Source organism: Corvus cornix, chromosome 11 (assembly GCF_000738735.6).
Source record: "Corvus cornix cornix isolate S_Up_H32 chromosome 11, ASM73873v5, whole genome shotgun sequence".
In the NCBI taxonomy this organism is placed as follows: Eukaryota; Metazoa; Chordata; class Aves; order Passeriformes; family Corvidae; genus Corvus; species Corvus cornix.
Genome location: NC_046341.1, coordinates 19,456,904 through 19,478,248, shown reverse-complemented (window position 1 = coordinate 19,478,248; position 21,345 = coordinate 19,456,904). Strand labels below are relative to the sequence as shown.

Genomic DNA, 21,345 nt, shown 5'->3' with positions numbered 1-21,345 from the left:
GTGGGATTCATGGGGTGACCTGAGCAGGGCCAGGAGTTGGACTTGGTGAGCCTGATGGGTCCCCTCCAACTCACCGTATTCTATGATATTTTTAATATATTTATATTTATTTCTAATGTATTTTTATTTTTTATATTTATTTTTATGATTTCACCTAAGTTAACTAACTTGCCTCTAGAAGTTGACATGGTAAGCTACAATTCTTCCTTACAAAGTTTTGCAAACATTCCATCACCCTTGTGTGTCATTTCCTCTCCTCCCCACCTCCCCTTATTTTAAACCCACACCTTTAGTGCATTAATTTCTGTTGCAGCATTAAACCTGTACAGAATGCTCTAAGGACACTTAAACTACTTTTCCTTCAGTCAGATAAGACACTGCAGTTCAGCCTAAGCCAACAGGGAAGGCACAGGAGAATGCAGACGGTTTTAACTGAAGCTGCACCACCACACTGTGGTACCAAGGCAGGTGCTCAGCCCGCCCCAGTTCTGTACCTGTGAGAACACAAGAGTTAACTCACCCCTCCGCCTCCTCCCCACCCAAACCCACGGCACTGTCACAGCTCATTTAACCACACAAATGGAACTTTTCCTTCGCTGGAAAAACACAGAAAAGCTTCATGCTGGAAGGCTGCAGGGACAGCAAGGCCCTTCAGCCACTCCCCACTGAATTTCCAATCTGTGGTCAAATCAAAGCAGAATTGCTTTTTAAAATCAAGCTGGCATTAAGTTCTCCACTTCTAGTATGGATGAATACTTCCAATATATGAGAAAGGTTTTCTCATTGCAGTTTTCTCCTTTACTTCTTTCCCCAAATGCTGGGAGTAACTAGAACTGTGAAACAATCTCTACACCTCAACTTCCATGTGTAACTGAAGTACGCAAGTTTTGTCACCACATTTTAGAGGCATGCTAATAGATTTCAATCAGTTATTCCTGGAAATAAGCACAATGCCATCAAACAAATTTAATTTTTCATCACATCTGAGGAAAATTCTGTTACCTAATTAGACACTTGTAGTAAAAAAATCCCCAAAACACACCAACAGACTTTTCATCTACGCAGAGAAATACAATTTATTTAAATAATCTCTGATCTGGGTCTTCTTGTACAAAAATAAATTCTTCAAGAGGGGTTTGATGATTTGTTGGCCAACAGCTTCTCTCACATGTGTAAACTATAACAGTTCCAAATTCCACTGACAGATCTAAAAACAAAGCAACAAAGGTACATAAGGGTAAGAAAAATGACATAATCAGGGGCTATTGCTTACCACTACACTTCAGTCTTTGCACAGATTATTAATTCAGAAAATATTTCTCATATTCAGTCTCCTCTGTAAATACCATTTTCCAATGTTAACCACGTTAAAGGTAGCCAAATCGGAATTTTCCAAGAGATTTTTAAGTGTCTGCAGTCTTACCTCACAGCATTTATTATTTTCCACGGCCTCCTTTAAGAGACAATACAGACAAATTATTCCCAAGGCCATGGAATTATCCCTGATTCAGTTATTAAAGTTCACTAGTGAGCGAGCCAAGCTGCAATCAGAGCCTCCATAAAGCAGAGTTCTCTCTTAGTTCAGTGAAACCCATAATGGAGACAGCAGACCCTCTGGAACACCACCACTGTGGTAAGCACATGTGGGAAACAACCCAAACTGCAGTTCACTACACTTTCCCACAAAGAACACTGTTAGAAATATTGATTCAAGTAAGTCAAGCACCTGAGTCACTCTGGAGCATGCTGACCAGTGTGGGCATCAGCTGGAACTCAAACACTCTGCTGCTTCCACAGTTACTGCAAGCTGGGATATCCTGGTCCAGGTTGGCTGGAGGACACGTTATGAATAAAGGTTGGCCACCCCAAGAGTATCTGAGAGAAGACAGGGAAGAAAAAAATCATTATTTTTTTAATATCTAAATTTGATAGGAAAACTTGTATGTTGGCAACAGTGTCCAGGATTTGCTGAGATCTCTGAACCTGCTTCAAGTAAAATATAGTTGTGAGTCAGAATCATTGCCTCAGCTACAAAGGAGTCACTAAACAAAGAATAAAGATGGGGAGGGGGAAATAGCTGGTAGGTTAATGCTTGGAAAATCTTAAGGAAAGAGCTGGATTTAAAGGAGACAAATGCTCTGAATGGACACCTCCAAAATATGCTGTACCAGAACCATTTCATTAAGCAAACCACACTTTCCTGAAAAATGGAATCCTAAACAGACAAAAGACATAAAAGATAACATTCAATAAGCCTTAATGCAGAATAGGTCTCAAAACCACGGTAGCCATGTCTCAGAAGTGATGGTTTATTTGTAAGAGCTCTCAGAGCTTCACAACTAACAGGAAACAGACCAAGGATGGTTTCCACTGAATGCCAAGCAGGAGATTTGGTGCTCTGTTGAAGGGCAACAGGGACCCTGCAGCCAGGAGAAATGGGAGTCTAAGAGCACACTGACAGTGCCCAGGGAGGGCAAAGGGAGGCTACGGAAAGATTGTAACCAGGGACAGCCCCCGGGAGCACCAGAGCTGATCTCTTAGAGGAAGGGCAAATTCAAGGAGCACAATACTGCAAAGTGACAGATCCAGTGAAAAGCTGTCTGAAAATGCTACTTGCACTCTGCATTAGAAAATCTCCAGTATAATCTTTGACAGTTAATAAAAGTGTCTCATGTTCTTTTCTGTCTACGCAGCCACTCAGACTTTTAACTCCTCATCAAAAAGGGACCAGTTAGTTCCACCTGGTACTGGAAAGTTGGTAAACAAAAGCCCTGCCACTACACTTAGGCAGCCTTACCAGACAGGCAGCACTGGACTCCCTGGAACACTTGGTATGATCCATTAAAACCTGTATTTTCTGGTACTATGAATGACTTAGGATTTACTCTTTGCTATACTCCCAAACAGAATTAACTCCTCTCCCAGGAAGAGCAACTACTCTAAGGTTACACCTGCTTCTGTTCTAGGAAAAGCAACAGATTTACAAGACCTGAAGACTGCTGGGGGCTGAGAGGTGTCCACAACAAGCTGCAGAACTGGGGCTTTAAAACAAGCAATTCCTTGCTTCAGTCAAGGACAGACATTAGAAATTCCAAATAGGTCACAAAATTTCAGAGGTGCAGATAGCCTTGTCAATCTATCACAACAGCACACCACTGTGTGTTAGACTTCCACCTCAACACTGTCTCTTGAAAACCTCTGTGCCTGGATTTCAGTGAGGCTTCAAAGACAGTCGGGGTCTTCTCATCAGGTCTGATGATCAGAGAGCTACGGTCTCTGATCCTGTTTGCTTCTCATGTACTTAAACTCTGTATAAAGAAAGCCCAGCCAGGGACTGAAGTCTGACCAGAGACATGGCAACAGCCTCCACAGCAGGTTTTTTTAATTAAGAAATTAAAACATACACATATTTCCAATTAAAGAATTCATTTTGATGTACCAACCATCCATGCCAATGACTTGTATCTCCCTGTTACAACCAGATTATCAACATACCTTAGAATCTGTTCAGGACACACAGATATTCTTTTCATGAATTTATGGAATGTGTGGTCCCAGCTTTTGACTTCACTCTTCTCATATTTTTCATTACCATCTTCACCTGCAAAGCTGTAAGAAAACAAGAAACAAACTGTCCAGCAAGACTTTCAGTATGACATGAATGTTTTAAATAAGGAATGGCTAATATACACTCACATTAAATTATACTAAATACATTGAGAAAAGATATACATGTTAAGAGACAATTCTTGTTAGAGGTTGTAAGTGCACATTTTCCTTCTAGTTCTTTGGTTTCTGGTGGCTTAATTACACAATTACTAGCAGTGTTTCAAACTATCACATGTGACTCAAATCCACCATGTACCTGCTTTATTCCATCAAAAACCCCTTCCTTTAATAACATCTCAATTTTTTTTGTGGTTTTAAATTATGATGTTGTCTTTTTCAATTTTGAATCAAGCATAATTAAAGTTCTGTGATTCTATAAAGGTCAACAAAACTCAACAGGAACATCACTGCTGAAAAGTTTCCTATGCAGATTCTGGGACTGACAGCAACTTTAGCTATAGACAAATTCAATGTTGTCCACAATTCAGGCACAAGTGGCTGAAATATAAGTGCTCACTGTGACCACCTAAGTTAAATACTTCACTAAGAAATTATTTTCGGTAACTGCTCAACAATTGTTTTTCAGGCAACCCTTACTAAACCTTCAGGTGTCTTACCATCATCCCAGTCTCTAGCCAAAATCCCTAAATAATCAAACTCTTAAAAATGCAACTGAAATACAAGAAAAGCTTTAGCCCTGTAAAGAAAAAGCCATGAAATGTCATGATATAAAGTCATGCCATTCAGCATATATATTGTGTCAGAGATGAACCATCTGTTGCCCCACCTGGAGCCCACGAACACTCCAAGTGCTCAGTCACTCAGAAATAGCTGCATCTTTGAGTAACTCCAGATTTGACAGCACTGGGTGCACTGTTCTGTTCCTCCAGCACAGCTCTACACAGCAATGGTTTCTGAAGGAGCTTCCAGACAAAATCATTCACGTTCAGTGAGAGTCCCATTTAGATTATCAGTAAGCATACAGGAAACTACACAATTCCTTCAGTTTCACCATGAAATCCAGACCTGTTCTCACCTTTCTGACATCATCTGTTCCAAATCAACACACTCTCTCTGCTGATACTCCTTCAGTAGCTTATCTGCATGATGTGTATCAAGGAAACCCATGTAGTCTTCCTCATCCACAACATTAATGTAGAAGGGCTGGAACACAGGAGCTGAACCAGCCGTTGCCATCACCATGTCCTCACTGGCTGCAGGGTGTGTGTCCTGGGGACCTGGGCCATCCATGCCCTCACTGGCTGCAGGATGTGTGTCCTGGGGACCTGGGCCATCCATGCCCTCACTGGCTGCAGGATGTGTGTCCTGGGGACCTGGGCCATCGGCAGCCTCAGACAGGTGGAGCTGTTGGAACTGGGATGTAAACTCCACCTTGCTGCTCACAGCTTCGTTTAGCCCAAGCAGCTGAAGGGAGGCACGTGCAGGAAACTCTGCTCCATCACAGGCTCCCCAGTCATCTGCATCCTCACACCAATCCTTTGCAGCAAAGTTTGATTCTTGCTTCTGAGAACCAAAAAAAAAGAGAAGACAACACTGCCAAGGTTTGCCATCCTACTGCACTTCAAATTCAGCTCCTAACAGATGAGAGAACTGAGACCTTAAACTAATGCTCAGTGTTATTGCACCCACTCTCCTCACAGTGGTACTTCCCAACACACCCACATTTACTTCTCACACCAGCACAGTTATGGCAAAACCATCTCACACTGGAGAATCAGAACAAGAATTCATCAGGCTTTTGAGTGGCCCTTGTGCCTCCCGCTGTCATGCCCTGGCTGTGGCTCAGCCCCTGCCAGCTGCCTGGGCAGCTCCAGCACCACAGGCAACCCAAAGGGCAGAATACAGAAGGAAATAATAATAACAACACCATCATTTTACCAGAGTAAAAGCTCATTTACCACAGGCCAAGATTTCACATTGCAAATGCATCAGCTGAATAAACCCTTCCTGCCTGCCTTCACCAGTGTGGTGCCACCCTACTCTTCCAATCTGCTTTAGCCAACATGCCGTTTTTCCTCACAAATATATTAACAATAATTGAGTCAGATTAATGTAAAAGCCTGTGTTAAATTTAAAGAGATCAATTTAAATTAGAAAACAAAGAAAACAGCTTAAAGATCCAAACCTAAATAGTATAGCCTTTATTCTTCAACTTCAAGCATCACTTGAAGTTGAAAATAAAATGTAGCTAGCTGAACTAACTAAAGTATTAAGTATCACTTTTGGCCATACAGCTGGACTGCAATCTCCACTTAAAAACCCGCCTGACATAGACACAAACAGGAGGTTAAACACTGTTTAACAGTCTTATAGTAAACAGTGTAGTGCAGTGACAGAAATTCCATGACTATGACTTCTCCACACAACCACAGAACACGACTGGAAACCATCGCAGAGTGCAGCTTCTGGAGGAAGGTTATGGTTCCTTAAACAAGGAGATGTAGGGTGTGAGCTCCTGCAGCTCAGCTGCGGCTCTGGTTCAGAGCGTCCTCCCTGCAGCCCCGGCGCAGCCCGCGCGGGCAGAGCTGAGCTGTACCTGTTTGCCGCTGAGATCTCGGCTTTGATTCTCCTGGGCCTGCGAGTAATGGGAGCGCAGCACCTTCCAGCTTCGATGTGCGGGGCAAAGAGAAACAGAGGGTGAGGGGGGGACCACTGACCAGCAGCGGGAACAACAATAACAATAACACTGGTAAGCACCCGCGGCCCCCGCGCTCACCTGCGGGCGGCTCCCCAGCAGCGCGGCGCGGCGCAGGCGAACACGTGGAGCGCGCGGTGCGCGGGGCCGCGCTCCAGCGGGCAGTACACCTGCGCCAGCAGCAGCAGCGCCCGCCCGCACCGCGCGCACCGCGGCGGGCCCGCCCGCACCGCCGGCATCCAGTCCTGCAACACCGACACCACCGCTCAGACCGGGCCGGGACACGCCCCGCCGCCCCGGCCGGGCCCGGCCCCGCCAGCCCAGCCTCGCCCCGGCCCTACCGCGCTGCCGCCCAGCTTGTTGGTGGCCCATGGAGGGAGCGGCCCCGCCGGGCCCGGCCCCACCATGGCGGCGTCGCGCAGCCCCAGCAGCACCGGCGGCCCGCCCGCCATGGCCCCGCCGGCGTGCGCGCGCCCGCGTGTCCGGCGTGCGCGTGTCCGCCTAACCCGCGGCGCGCGGGCCCGCCCGGGCCGGGAGCTCCCCTCACGAGAGCTCCGTCCCTGCGGCCGCTGCTGGCGCAGGGCAGGCACAGAGCCTGTGCCAGGGAACACGGTCCTGTCCCAAAACGGGCTCTGTCCTGCGACAGGCCGAGCCGCACAAGAGTCCTGGCATATGGTTTATTTACACTTCTGCGGAGAAGGGGGCACTGGGTGGCAAATCCACCGAGTCAGCAGCACGACTGGCAAACCTTTCCACTCTTTACAACTTTTAGCAAACAAAGATATTAATGTGCATTGGTTACAGGGTACATAGCTCTCTTATTAATTAGTATTCTATCTTCTATTAGTTAATGAGTCTCTTTGCCTCTCATGCTAATCAGCGCCACGATCTATCTATCTATGTGTCTGTCTATCTATCTATCTGTCTGTCTGTCTGTCTATCTATCTCTTCCTTTGGCTCGGCGGTTTCCTGTGTGGGTGGTCCGTGAGTTGGTGGTCCTGATCTGCCCCTGCCGGGATTCCCTTGCCCAGTCGGAGCTGATTTCAGTACAGTTGCTGAGTTGGCTTTATTGGTTTCTTCCTTGTCTTGGGGGTTCTGCCAAATGTCCTCGTGGCCCGTAAATTCTGCATTCTCTGTGTCCGCTCTCAGAAAAAGCTTCTTCCCAAGCTTTGTTAATCTCCCGCTGGGCTGAGATCAGTGAAACATGTCCAGCCCTAAACCTTAACAAGGCAACTGGGCTGACCAGGAATTTGTATTTCTAACACCTGGACATCACTTAGAGCTTGTTGGCTGCTCTGTTTCGTGGATTAAATCTCTCTCCTTGTTGATTAGGCCAGAAAATTACAAAGATCAAACAGCAAAGAACATCCTATCTTAATAAAATTGTACATATTTCACGTTTTGCAACATGATGACCTGAGAAGCAGGACTGGCACAGAACAAATATACTTGGTGACCAATTGGAAAGGCAATTATAGAAGTTATGGATAATTAATACATTTTAAAAAAAAGATTAAGGCTTTTACTGACAGAATGGGAAAAACAGAACAGCAGTAGTTCTTGCTGAATATTATCAGTAAATATACTGCTAAGAATTTCTTCAAATATAGGTGCAACTGGAAATCTATACCAAGTGGCCATTAATACTAAAGTTATGAAATAAAATGAGGTTTGGGACATAATGTAAGAATCTGCTACTTAAACATATCCTATACATTGTGGCCATGGTGTTATTCCTTTCTCAGCTGTTTGACAGCGTGCCAGTACTTATATTTGGGATTTAGAATGCACAGATGGACAGAACACTTCTTCTCACACAGTCAGAAACTATTTTGTTATCATCCGTGCCTAATAAAATACCTCCCTTTTACACAGGAGTTATTCTTATGGCTTTGCATTCCCAAACACACAGGATTTCTTCTGTCTTGGGCAAGATAATAATTTTGGTGAACCTACAAGGACAGACACATTGATTCAACAAACAAACATACCAATAATGGACATAAAGGCTGTGTCAGACCAAAACAAGGGAAGGGACCAGAAATGTGTGACACAAGCAGCAGTATGGTTGCTGCAGTCAGCTGTTACTAATTGTATCAAGTGGTGGTGTTCACAAGTCAGGGAAAATGCACAAAAGGGGGTGGCCAGGGAGTGTAGATCACGCTACTCAAGGTCCACAGGTGTGCAAAAGCAAGTGAAGCCAGAGGTGAGGAGGAAGAAGACACCTACAAAGGGTCAACATCTGCAGGCAGGAGCTTGGGCTGTGTCACTGTGAGAGCCCCTCCTGGGGTGCTGTAGGATGTGGGAGCTGGGCACCAGTTAAAGGGGTAGTTAGAGTATTGCTGATTGTTCATTGTCATGAGGAGAGCTCTCCAGGATTCCTGGATTCCCAGATTGTCTGTTTCTTTGTATCCTGCTTGTCATGTAACTTGGCAAAAAAGCCACTTCACTACCTGTGCGCCCTGACCCATTCCAGATGTGCTGAGAACGTGGTCGCAGCTGTGGGAGACTGGGGGTGCACACTCTGCATGTCAGCAGATCTTTGATGATACTGAGCCAACAACATGCAGCGAACACCACCAGCCTTTGCTCTCCCCTCTGCCTCCGTGGGCATCTGTCGTGCCAGCAGAGCTTCCTCCCTCCAGCCACTGGACTGGGGATTTGCCAGGAAGGGTGACGGGCTGCCCGCTAGCCAAAACAGAAGGAGCCCAGAGGTCCAGCTGCACCCTCTGGTACAAGGCAGCACTGAACACGAAAAAGGGTTCAAGAGTGAGCTGCTCACCTGATGGGAGCTACTCCTGGGCTGACTGGAGGGCACGCACAGGCAGAGGCGAAGAAGGAAGGAGGGGACTCCTCATACGGATTCCACAGACAAGATTTACTGTGAAGGTACCAGGAACGAAGAGCCCAGACCCCAACGTGTCCAGGGGTTTTATAGTGGGGATAGGAAAGGTGAGGATAAGGGACACAGCCAGTGAGATAAAGGGAAAGAGGCGGGGCTGAAGCTGAGGGAACTAATGGATTAACACATAGGCGGGACTTAGGGAAAGAACCAATGGGGTGTCGAGGAGTACAGAACTTTCTAGAACTAATACATAGTTAACTACGAGAAATAATATTTATAGCTTCATACATAAAACAAGATGGGGAAAACATTAACCAATCACATAAAAACATGTAGATTACAGAACTGGGGGGTTATGGGTTCTCACCCTAACTGTGAGTGAGTGGTTAAACTTCGGTGCCTGACCGCCAGATGTTGGTCTTAGTTGTACCTTCAGCGGTCGGGGTGGTTACAGCCACCTGCACTGCTGCAGAAGGCTTGAAGGACACACAGTTACACCCCATCTGCAAGAGCCTTAAGCCTCAGGTCCTGAACGATTGGTACTTGAAACCCTTTAGGTTGAACAAAGAAACTGGGTGTGTTTCTGGTTTCTTGGGTGTGACAACCTCTTGGAATTAGCTTCTGTCAGTTAAGTGAAAGAAAAGGAGGTTCCAAAAATCAAAGCAACATTCATTTATAACAATTCACAAAGCAATAAAACAACTAGAGATTTTCTGTCCTCTTTTGTGAGATGTCAAGTCCATCTCACAGACGTAGTTTGATGGATGCTCTGCTCCCTACAAGTTATATCCAGTTAGAGAAAGAAGAGGCTGTAGGAAGGACAACTGACCATGTTCTTCTGAAAGAAGAGAGGAATAAGCATGTAAGGTAGTCTGACACTTATGGTATATTCGGTATAGATAATTTCTTACAGATTTCAATTCATATGCCCATTCCCACCTCATTATTCAGTCTTGACATGCACTGAGTAGGTACTGTGGTCTGTTTGAACCTAAATGATTGTGGGAATTTTTTTCTGCTTCTTCATTAAATAGTGATTTTTAGTCAGACGAATATTCTGAATTCCCCTTGTTTCTCCCCTTTTGCTGTGATCAGGACAACAGATTACACGACAGTGAGTTAGAAGGTGATTATTACTCTGCATCCTGACAAACTCATTTTGTTTGACTTTTCTTTGGGGTTTAAAAGCAAACTGTGTCCTCCACAGCTCTTATAGATCTGTGTGTTTTCTTTCAGTCTGTGTTTGTTTCGTGAGTTGTGCCCAAAACTCCACTCTGTGTTCTTTCAGTTTTTCTGCTGCCTTTTGCTGCAGGTCTATTCCCAGGTATCTTTCCTCCAGGTCATACTGAGGCCAATGGACCAAGCCTTCTCCGTTGGGATTTCTGGAAATAATAGTACAAAAAGTTAGCTCTCCGTTTGCCAATCCATTGCTCTCTGACTGCTTGGGTTCAGAGCATTTCAGAAAACCAACATGAGCCCAGATTATGTGATTCTGGGACCTGAATAAACGGGTAGTTTTCTATGAAAATGCCCATCAGTGGAACAGCAAAAGTGTGGTAGCTGCCATTACTTTTAGATCTAAAACTCCATTGCAGATGGAGTAACAGCTCTTAGATTTTTTTTTCTCCTGTCTGCAGGTTCATTTAAAACACCATTAAGAAGATAAGTTGCTTCAATATTTATCTTAAATTCTGACAAATTTCTAGGAACCAGCTTCAGGCAGGTGAGTATATTCTAGGCAGCACAGCCAAAACTTGAGCTGTAATTAGCACTGTGATTCTCACCCATTTTTAGCAAAGTTGGTCCAGTATCTCATAACAGTTCTGCTAAGTGTATTTTCTTCTTTTGTAGCATCTCCTGCAAAGGGAGAGATGAAACAGCCACATTAGAAAGTAAATAATCGGTAGCGGCTATATGAAGTGCAGCAGGCTGTAGTCACTTCTACTTGTTGCCCTGAGCTATTGGAGTTTTTTCTAGGAGAGAACTGCAGATGAATGGTTTAATGAAAAGTATCTGCTACCAAAGACAGAAAATGTTTATGCCCATTACAATGCTTATAAGAGAGAAATTCTATTCTAAAGCCCTGCAGTAAGTAAAATGAGTAATAATGAGGTTCTAAAAGGAATATGGAGTAAGCCTGGATACATCACCAGCTAAGAATGGCTTTCCGAAGACAAAGGCAATCTCAGCTCCATGATCTGCTTTTACAAACGCTGGTATCACACCTTCCGCTGAACTTGGTCGATGTTGGAATTCATAGAAGTAGACTGGGTTGCCTGCATCTGGAGGATACAGAAAAGTGCTAGTTTGAGCTGAAAATACCTGCTCCAAAGATGATAAACTTTCATTAACAACTGTTTTGGTTAAATGAAACACTACCAGTTCTCTGGATAGTGAGGAGTGCTGCCTACTGTCCACATGACCCCCAGGAGAGAATTCTACTATTGCTCTAATGCTGCTGAGTTACCTCTGTGGTATCTGGCCACTTCCACAGCTGAGATGACAAAGAAGACATCTCCCATTGCCTCCAGGAGGCCATCTCGGACCTGAGCAGGGCTTTCTGCATCCCCCATGTACTCCTTGTACACTCTGTCAACAACTTCAGACGTAATACCCTGAAACAGCAATAAAAAGTACTTATCATGATGATGAATATTATAAGGAGTAAGAGCAGTAAATGAGTGTGGCATCTGCACATCCCTGGCTGAACCCCAAACATCACCTTTCAGAGAAAATCCTCAGCTGTGTCAGAGCTCAGGACTGGAGTTACACAGCTATGGATGTTGGTGTTCTCAGGGAAAAGAGGGATGCAAGATCAAGGGATCAAACACCTTTAGATAAACAGCAGTCAGTGATGCTGATTTTTCTCCCTTCTGAGGGAACAATCCTCATAACAGCAAAGAAATCCTGCTGGATTTCATAAAATCCATTGATTGTTGTAGATGACCATAATTTCTCCCTTTCAGAACAAGCCTGGGCTCTGCATTTCTAAGTTCATGGTGGATGTTTGTGTCACTGAATGACACCTTGCAAGTACTGGCCCTGTTCATAGAGTCCTTAATTCTTACCTTTTAATCAGTATTTTTCTATATAGTGGTTTCAGGAGAGCACAAAGGCACCACAAAGCCAAGAGATTTGTGAATTACAGGGAACCAAAAACTCGAGAAACCTGAACATAAGTGTCAGTTCACCCTAAACCTCTCAGGTTTTCCTTTCTAGTGCCCAGCTACTGCTTTAGGAGGTTGTGTCCCACAGGTCTCCTGTCATACCTGCTGGTACTCTGCATGTCTTGGATAACCTGGGAGTATCTCATATGTCCCAGAGACCTGTGTTTAGGTACCTGCATCACTCCTGGATTCCCACAGAACTCCTCCTTTTTAAGAAGAGGGGCATTTAGACTAGAAATTTAGAGAGTATTTTCAGTCACAAGAGGGAACAGGAGTGCAGTGCTTCTCTGCCCATTTCTGCCTGATGGCAGGGAGCTGTACAGTAGAATGGCATTTCCCTGTGAAATAGATCCTTCCAGGGGTACAAACAGAGCCAGAACAGCAAAGAAGCAGCACTGGGTTATTCAGGAAATAGTCTCTCACCTTAATGAATAGTGCTAAGCTGCTCTGTAAAATTCGACGTGCAACATCTTTATCCAGACCATCCACAAAAGGAGGAAATTTCATCATCTGCGTGATACAGAGAATCATACTTATTAAAACACTTTGTATTTACAAAGGGATGTTTAAATAACAACACTATAGGTCTCTTACCATTGGAATTCCCCATCCAAATTCACAGTTATTTACTCCTATTATGTAGGGGACTGCATTGATTGATTTTTCAGATAGTAATTCCATGGGACTCTTTGGAAAAAATACACCATCTACACATGAACTGATGAAAAAGGAATCCTAAACAATAAGGGAAAAAAGAAAAAAAAGCTTCATTAATACATTAATTTTGCTTCTAAAAGTTTAGATTTTTACTGCAGTTCCAAAGGGAAGCCTAATGAAAATAGAAGTAATAATGGTATCCAAGCCATCTTAAAATTTTCTCTGACGGATTTTCTGCACTAGGCAGAAGATTCTGTGAAGATTAACATTGTATTTCTAATGCTTGTGAAACAAAAGTCCAAAAGTCATTATACTGAATTTACATCTTTTTTTAGTTCAATATTGCCATCCATGTGTGGGACGGTGGGGGAAAAAATCAACTTCTGTATTGAAATGTCAAAGGCACGTGGAGTCCAGTATTGTGATAAGAGCTTTTAAGTAAGACATAATACATTATTTGATTTTCAGGTTCTCCAGAATAATCTGTGCCATTTTCTTTTCCTTGCCCTGGTAGAGCATGGCAGAAAACCACAGGTAGCTCCAAGTGCCTGCAGAATGGAAGGGCAGTAACCTGTTTGCACTTTTCAGGCAAGGCATCCCTGCACAGCTGCAGTGCTGTCATGTCCTGAAAAGGTCAAGAAAGTCAGATTTTACATTCACTTCAAGTTCTCCTAATATCACAGCACACAAATAGTATTCTCTGTTACGAAAAAGTCTGAGATGTCAGTTAAATGCAAGAAGTATCATTTCACCTACCATCTTCAGTGCTATCTGTACTAGCTCTTCTTCTGTTTTTTCTCTCAAGCATTCAACTATTGCAGCTGAACTGGATTTTTCACAGCCAGAGACAGCAGCAATTTTCTGCAAGCAGTAAAAACAAACAGTTTTGAACACATTTCCTATATCTGGCTCTATGAGATGCCGAGTCCAGCTGGAGGAGATGGAGCTCCTGCACAAGAGTTGCTGGAGCCTGGCATGTCCCAGCTCCAGAGGGAGGGATTTGGAAGCCCTCACAGCCCTTCACACCACAGGATGGGCAGAAGGACAAAACCTCTGCCTCCAGATTTTTCTTGATACAGAAGTATTCCAAGATAATAATTCTGGTAAATAATGTGCTAGGCTGAGAAGGCTGGGTGACATAAAGGAGTTAGAGAATAAACCATCTACAGGGTAACAGAGACCACATTCTACCACTCTTGGTGATGTCCTTTTGGCTGGAGTAACAAGCTGTCATTAGAGAGAGCTGTCTCTTTTATATCCCAGGTTCCAGGAAATTGTTTCTTTAGTTGAAGAGAAAAGAAAGGGGTTGAAGCCAGTACTTCTCAAATTAAAAAATTTAATAAAGTCTTGTTTATTTGCACACTACAGGCATCAAACAGGAGGGGAAGAGAAGAATATTCAGAATCTGATACCATTTTCCAGCCAAAAATTATAGGTTGACTTTTCTTGAAGACACTATATGTTATACTATTCCTTTACATTTAATTCTTCCCTGCCTTCTCTCTTCTTCTTTGTGGATATTTGGGTGTTTGAACATCATCATTAAACATGTACTATTTGCAACAGAAATACTGTCTTTAATGACTGTGTGTTTTGTTTCACAAGGAAAAAACCATGTTTCTATATTTTGGAATGAACAGTTTAAGATATGCAAAACTATCTGGAAAAAGTGATTAAAATTACCACAAATACTCACTTGTGCTTCCTCTTTAGGCTGGTCAGTGAACAAACCCAGGCCTGCAGTACCACTCTCTGAAATGGCCTTGTGGAACAAGCCCTTGGCCAGGGGAGATAAGACCTGTGGAAAAGCAAGAACGAGCGTGACGAGCGCTGCGCTCTAACTAGCAGCTTCGGATTTCAGTATCAGCAGTAGCCATTTGAAACATTTTGAACGCCCATGTCGTAAGAGTGTTACTGTGTAGCCGCTGACCATAGTCCAGCTGAGCAAAGTGCTCCGGCAGCGCTCTCAGGGATCAGGAGCTCAGCTGCCTGTCCCCTCCCCCGGCACTTTGCTTCCAGCGCTTCATGGCACTGCACCGCAAGCCAGGTACAGATTGAATGCGCCCAAAGCAGTCTGGCTATGCTGCAGAAGGGCAACAAAGAACTATTGGCCAGAGGAAACAGGAATTTGTATCCCATGTACAATGAACCCTGGTTCAACCGTGTGATCTGCACCAAATTGTGAGGGACTGCAGAAGGAGAGCGTCGTAGCCAATGTGCTCCATGTTGATACAAAGATTTTACACAATCACTGGGTCACAAACTGCAGGGCTAGTTCAGCTATCATGACTATTCACCTCGATTACTCTGCACAAGTGGCTGTCAAAGCAAACAGGGAATGGGCAAGGGTCCATAACTCCTTTTAAAGGACTTGTCTCATTAGGTTAGACTTTGAGGGAATTTTTACATTAAAAAAAAAACCCCAAACCAACCAGAATTTAATTCAGCAGATCAGTAATAACATTCTGGCACTTAACTACAACATTTGAGTATGAAAATTACACAATTTCATCAATCAAAATCTGTATTGTTTTGCTGTATTGTTGCCTTACTGCTGTATCAAAGACCCAGGTGATTTGTCACTGTAATACCATCCCTTTTCTCTCATTGATTTCTCATGGAGATACTGAAAATGGATGGTGGGGTTTTTTTCCCCTAAGTAATTAAAATTCAATATTACTGTGAACTTACAAGAGCAGAAACACTGATTCCTCCTGCAGATTCTCCAAAGATAGTGACAGATCCTGGATCTCCTCCAAAATGTATGATATTTTCCTGAATCCACTGAAGAGCCGCTACTTGATCTAAATATCCCCAGTTACCTCGGGCATGCTCATCACCAGTGCTGCAGGGAGAGAACAGATTTGTTTAAATGCTCAATGCAGGCAAAAAGGTGAAGGAAAATACAATCTGTGGTGTGAAAAATCATCTGCCATTCTCTACACAACTGACAAATGAATGGCTCGGAAAGCCCTGAGATTGGAGCAACCCCTCAAGAACAGGTCTGGAAGCTGCCTTGGGACTGGAAATTGTTCCCAACTCTTGCAGATGCAATTCAGAAATGTTTCTTTGCATAAGCAAGCCTTCTGCGCTTCACAAAGACTTTGCAGACATCATTTTGGAAGTCACTTAGGAAAAACTGAGATAAAACATCTTACCTAAGATATCCAGCAATACCTAATCGGTACTGAATTGTTACAACCACAACATTGTCAAAGGCTGCTAATGCTGAGCCGTCATAGGATGAAGCTGCTCCAAAAACTAATCCACCTCCATGGATCCATACCAACACCTGGAAAGAAAAAAAACAGGATCAACCCAGCACAGGTATGAGCTCCCAGTGATAAAAACTAAATACAACCCAAGATATATTATTTTGTGCTGTTTCACTCCTGATTCTTTCAGATTACATTTCACAAATGGTAGAAATCTTTCGAATCTAAGGCCTACAGGTCTACAAATTTGCATGATTTTGTTAAATACCTACACTGTCACAGTGCCCTGTGACTTTGGACAGATTATTTAGAGTCAATCAAGCACTGCTTAGCTAAAATGCCAATACAATTTTTCTTGTAAAATAGTATTTTTTGTCTCTTTAATTTCAGTTAATATTTGCTGGGGCAAAGCGTTGAAGTTTATCATCACTACAGAACTGCCCTGTGTGTCTGCTCATGGCACAGGCTGTAGGTTTGCTGTCAGATAATTTTGCTCACGGTGTTATAAGGATTTTGCTTACAGGCAGCTTCTCCTGTTTTCCTGTAGAAACGGGTGTGTACACATTCAGGTACAAGCAGTCCTCAGACACTTGGAGAAGAACTTTCTCTTTTCTATTGGTAATAATGTCTGAAAAATATTGTCCTTGTACTTTATCCTGTAGACACCTGAACAAGTGAAAAAGTAACAAGCAACAGAATTAACTAAAACCTGAAAGCTATGAAGTTTTTTTGTACTTCCACAAAAAAGTGCAAACCAGAAACTGATCTCTAGTACATTTCTGGATTGGTGGCAATTGAAAACTTCTTTTTTTTCTTTTAATATATTTTCTTCCTTTGACCTGTCATTAATGAGATCTGTAAAAATAAAGACACTGCAGTACACAGTGACATGCAGATACAATTTTGCATGTTTCAAAATATCACAGAAATATATCTGCAAATACATATGGCTATAAATGACTTCAATGAAAATATAAATTAATTATTTTACATCTCCAATAGCTTTTTATTTTGCAATGGTAGATATTAAGCTTGAGACACTAAACAAGGGCAGTAGGACAACTGGAGTGAGACAATTACAATGTCGATTAGAATTGCTCTGCATTTTTATGTGCCCTTTTAAGCACTTGACTCAGCATTTTTGCCTAATGTTGTACTCCAGCGTTTCCCCAGCTTCTTTCTGTATCTACTCCAAAGGTTTATAGTCAATGGTAAGGGATAGCCAAGTGCTCCTGAGCCAGAGCATTATCAGAAAAGTGCTGGTCCATCTCAGTTCATCACTGATGCCCATAAGATAGCAGCTTTTAGTAAAGAGAGCAGCTTATAAAGGTATCTTTAGAAATGCATCCACTGTAAGAGCTGCAGGTGCAACGAGATGGCACCAAGGAATTTATCTTTGTGGATTGTCCTGTGTATACATCAGTGTCATGGAGTTGCACAGAGTGTAACATCATTAAAAGTTCAGTGGTTTTGTCACTGCCTTACATTGGTGGGTAAGAAGTGGCGTCTCTGACACCTTCCCATGGCTCAGGTGGCTGGGGTTCAGTAAACCTCAGTGGTCCAACTGGAGGCTTAGCAAAAGGAAGTCCCAAAAAAACATTTACAGTCCTCTCAGCTGTGTCTACTTTGAATTGGTACCCTTGGACTCTCCCATATTTGGTCTCCACTTCTGGTTGTTCTTCTTTTTGTTCTGTGGGACAGGAGCACAAAATCACATAATCGGTCTATTTCTAAGCTATTGCCAGATTTGCTACTTAAATATACGCCTTTAATTTACTTAAACAAGTAATTTTTATACATAAAGCTTCAACAAACTCTGATCAGTTTTAACAGTACACTATTCTAATCCACTATTTCATTTTACTAATTTGATTACTAGTATTTACTCATTTAAATTTTAGATTTACTAATTTATTCTAACCAAGTTTTATTACACCTCTATTAAATCAGTATAGATGACATTGTTTCAGCCTTGATGTTTCATTTTGATTGGTCTGTATGTATAATCTCCCTCAGGTATATCATATATATTGTCTTGCCATACACGCATTAGTGGCTGCACATAGACCTTAATCTCTTTTGCCCTGGGTTGTTAGATAAAAACCCAATAGATTGCTCTCATTAAGAAAAGGCAATGAACAGAGAAAATATGTTCCAGACTCTTGATAGTATGTACAGCCAGGAGAAAAAGCTTCTAACATACCCAAAAATAGTCTGGCACAGACAAATACTGTTAACATTTAAGGAAGACTCATTTTAAGATCGGTGTGAAAGTTCTTAATATCAAATTGCAGATGTGGTGCTGCAGCTGCTCAGCCTCAGCAGGCAAGATTTTGGGACAGGGATTTGATTTTGCTATTTGCGAAAAAGGCAAATAAGAGAAATGACTGAAAGCAGATTAAAAACTGAAATGAGCTTTTTGCTACTGCAGCTCAGATTGTGGGTCCAGCTGTGCACGGAGTTGGTGCCCAGCTCAGCCCAAGGTTTCCATCCAGCTCTGCCCAGAGCTTGTGCCCAGCTCTGCCCAGGGTTTGTGCCCAGCTCTGCCCAGGGTTTGTGTCCAGCTCTACCCAGGGTCGGTGCCCAGCTCTGCCCAGGGTTTGTGTCCATCTCCGCCCAGGGTCGGTGCCCAGCTCTGCCCAGGGTTTGTGTCCAGCTCTACCCAGGGTCGGTGCCCAGCTCTGCCCAGGGTTTGTGTCCATCTCCGCCCAGGGTCGGTGCCCAGCTCTGCCCAGGGTTTGTGCCCATCTCCGCCCAGGGTCGGTGCCCAGCTCTGCCCAGGGTTTGTGTCCATCTCCGCCCAGGGTCGGTGCCCAGCTCTGCCCAGGGTTTGTGTCCATCTCCGCCCAGGGTCGGTGCCCAGCTCTGCCCAGGGTTTGTGCCCATCTCCGCCCAGGGTCGGTGCCCAGCTCTGCCCAGGGTTTGTGTCCATCTCCGCCCAGGGTAGGTGCCCAGCTCTCGGGAGGCACAGGGGCTGCCCCGGGAGGCAGCTGCAGGTGCCCTCTCGCCCTGCAGGGACCACAGAGCAGAACCCCCCGCGTTTACCTGTGGCCACCAGCGCCGTGCCCCCGATGAAGAGGATCCAGGCCAGCAGCGCCGCGTCCCTCGAGGCTGCCATGGTGCCACTGGCACGAACCCCGCAGGCCGAGGCTTTATAGGCTCGGCCAGGGCCACCTTACGCAAGGCAAACACGGATAAGGCGAGGGAGTGCTCGGGCTGCGAGCCAGGACCGGGACTGCCGGGCTGGGGTCGGGAGCAGGGAGCCCTCCTGCCCCACGGGGCTCCTGCTGCCTCCCCGCTGCTCCTCTTGAGTTTTCACAGAATCTCAGGCACACTGGGCTTCAAAATGCTTTGGAAACAGCCTTGCACTGCACCGGGAGCGGTGTCCTGCTGCTGCAGCACCACCGGCTGGGGCAAGGTGGGGAGGATTTCCTCACCCTGCACAGCAGAGAGACCTGGAAGGCACCTCGTTTCTACTTTATGATGTTTACTTCATTTTGGTACTAAGACCTCAATGTAAGAAACACAATATAGCCAAATCCAAACCAACACCTCTGAAGAGTGGGCTTTTACTGAAGTAAGAGTTGAGTGATTTTTATTGTCATAAAAGCGTATTTTCTGACAAAACCAACACTAGAAAAATTCCAGCTTTTCCTGCAGGATGCAGGAGACACCTGTCACTCAGTCCTGTGTGTTCAGGGATGTTTGGTATAGTGTTGCAGCACAGTTACAACAATAAAGAGATGAATTATCAGCTTTTGTAATGTGGGAACAATATTAAAGGGTAGTATTTGGGTGGTAACTAATCCAACGGTTTTATTTTCAGTCATTTCACATACATAATTGAAGGATGATTTGAAAAGGAGAGAATAGAATAGCTGAATAGACATTTTCTGCTCATATTAACTAAGAGCTTGTGTTGGTTTTACATAAGTATTAGGCTCTGCCTTTTTCTTTTTTTTTTCCCTGACTCAGTAGCTCTTGCCCCAGAAAGGTAGTTTTGCAATTTCAGATCATGGGAATTCTCAGTTGTCAGAAACAGCATTTCAAAGAATCTTATGATATGACCACAGAATGGTTTGGGTTGGAAGAAAACTCAAAGCTCTACTCATTCCACCCCCTGCCACGAGCAGGGACACCTTCTACTATCCCAGATTGTTCCAAGCCCCATCCAACCTGGCCTTGGACACTCCCGGGGAGGGGGCAGCCACAGCTTCTTTGGGCAGCCTGTGCCAGGGCCTCCCCACCCTCACGGGGAAGAACTTCTTCTGCATATCTGATTTAAACCTACATTTGTTGGTTTGAAGCTATTCCCCCTTGTCCTGTTACTACATGCCCTTGGCAAAAGTCCCTCTCCATTTTTCTTGTAGGCTCCCTTGGGGCACTGCAAGGGGCTCCAAGGTCTCCCCAGAGCCTTCTCTTGTCCAGGCTGAACAGCCCAACTCCCTCAGCCTGTCTCCACAGGAGAGGTGCTCCATTTCTACAGATCCCTTACTGCTCACACCTCTCTTCACAGCTGAGTGGGTTACAAGACCCAGAGTCTTTAAATTAGTTTAGCACACCTATTATACACCTGTTAATCCTGTGTGCTGTGGCTCTGCTTGAGCACTTTACTCCAGATGTTGCTTGTGTACTTTACTCCATATCTTCCTGTGTGTATCTGCACAGTTGTGATTTACAGCCCCTGGAGGTAAACCCCCGTCAGCTTTAACCTGGACTGCTCACAGAGCAAACCGTTGGAAGGTAACTGCAGGTGACCTCATCCAGTGCAGTGTCTCAAGCCTTTGCTGTGTTTTTGGTGGCTCCTGAGCTCTGCCCCAGTGCCCTGTGCACCCTACCAGGGCTGTGCTGGGGTGCAGCTCCTGAACCTGAGGGCAAGGCCAGTGCTCGCTGTACACTGGCACATGGATAACGCTGTAAATCTGAGCTGCTGAGAAAACAATGAGGACAAAAGCTTCAGTGCAGAATTACAATGAACTGTGGCTGTATAGGTGTTCCCTGGGAGACTTTTTTCCTTGTTTCTCAAGAGTGAAGTTCAGGACACTAAGGGTCAATAAAACTGCTCTGGGAGCAGTCTGTGCTGCTTGAATGTATAGTAATGATAGATATATGCATTGTTTAATGCAATTAATGGAACAGGGGCCTGGGGTACAAGGTATGGAGCTTAGAATAAGTTATCTTTTACCTTTATCTGAG

General features: G+C 44.3%; 2 protein-coding genes across 3 annotated transcripts; both read right to left on the bottom strand.

Annotated features, from left to right (window-relative positions):
- Positions 1-1,047: 1,047 nt before the first annotated feature.
- Positions 1,048-6,731, bottom strand: PDCD2L (programmed cell death 2 like). Of its 2 annotated transcripts, XM_039558207.1 has the most exons (8): positions 6,607-6,718; positions 6,347-6,510; positions 6,167-6,236; positions 4,944-5,133; positions 4,646-4,895; positions 3,496-3,609; positions 1,727-1,875; positions 1,048-1,207 (listed from the first exon to the last, which is right to left on the bottom strand). In XM_039558207.1, exons 1-8 carry the CDS (start codon positions 6,715-6,717, stop codon positions 1,077-1,079), a joined length of 1,179 nt encoding a protein of 392 aa, XP_039414141.1. In that variant the 5' UTR covers position 6,718; the 3' UTR covers positions 1,048-1,076. The 2 variants fall into 2 exon arrangements, with proteins under 2 accessions (XP_039414141.1, XP_039414140.1); XM_039558206.1 differs by having other exon boundaries at positions 4,646-5,133; positions 6,607-6,731.
- Positions 6,732-9,122: 2,391 nt separating this feature from the next.
- Positions 9,123-19,290, bottom strand: LOC104687533 (fatty acyl-CoA hydrolase precursor, medium chain-like). Its single transcript, XM_039558602.1, has 13 exons — positions 19,195-19,290; positions 17,635-17,839; positions 16,671-16,815; positions 16,093-16,226; positions 15,626-15,779; positions 14,631-14,732; positions 13,691-13,795; positions 12,872-13,012; positions 12,701-12,787; positions 11,578-11,725; positions 11,261-11,392; positions 10,895-10,967; positions 9,123-10,492 (listed from the first exon to the last, which is right to left on the bottom strand). Exons 1-13 carry the CDS (start codon positions 19,265-19,267, stop codon positions 10,321-10,323), a joined length of 1,671 nt encoding a protein of 556 aa, XP_039414536.1. The 5' UTR covers positions 19,268-19,290; the 3' UTR covers positions 9,123-10,320.
- Between the last annotated feature and the right edge of the window lie 2,055 nt (positions 19,291-21,345).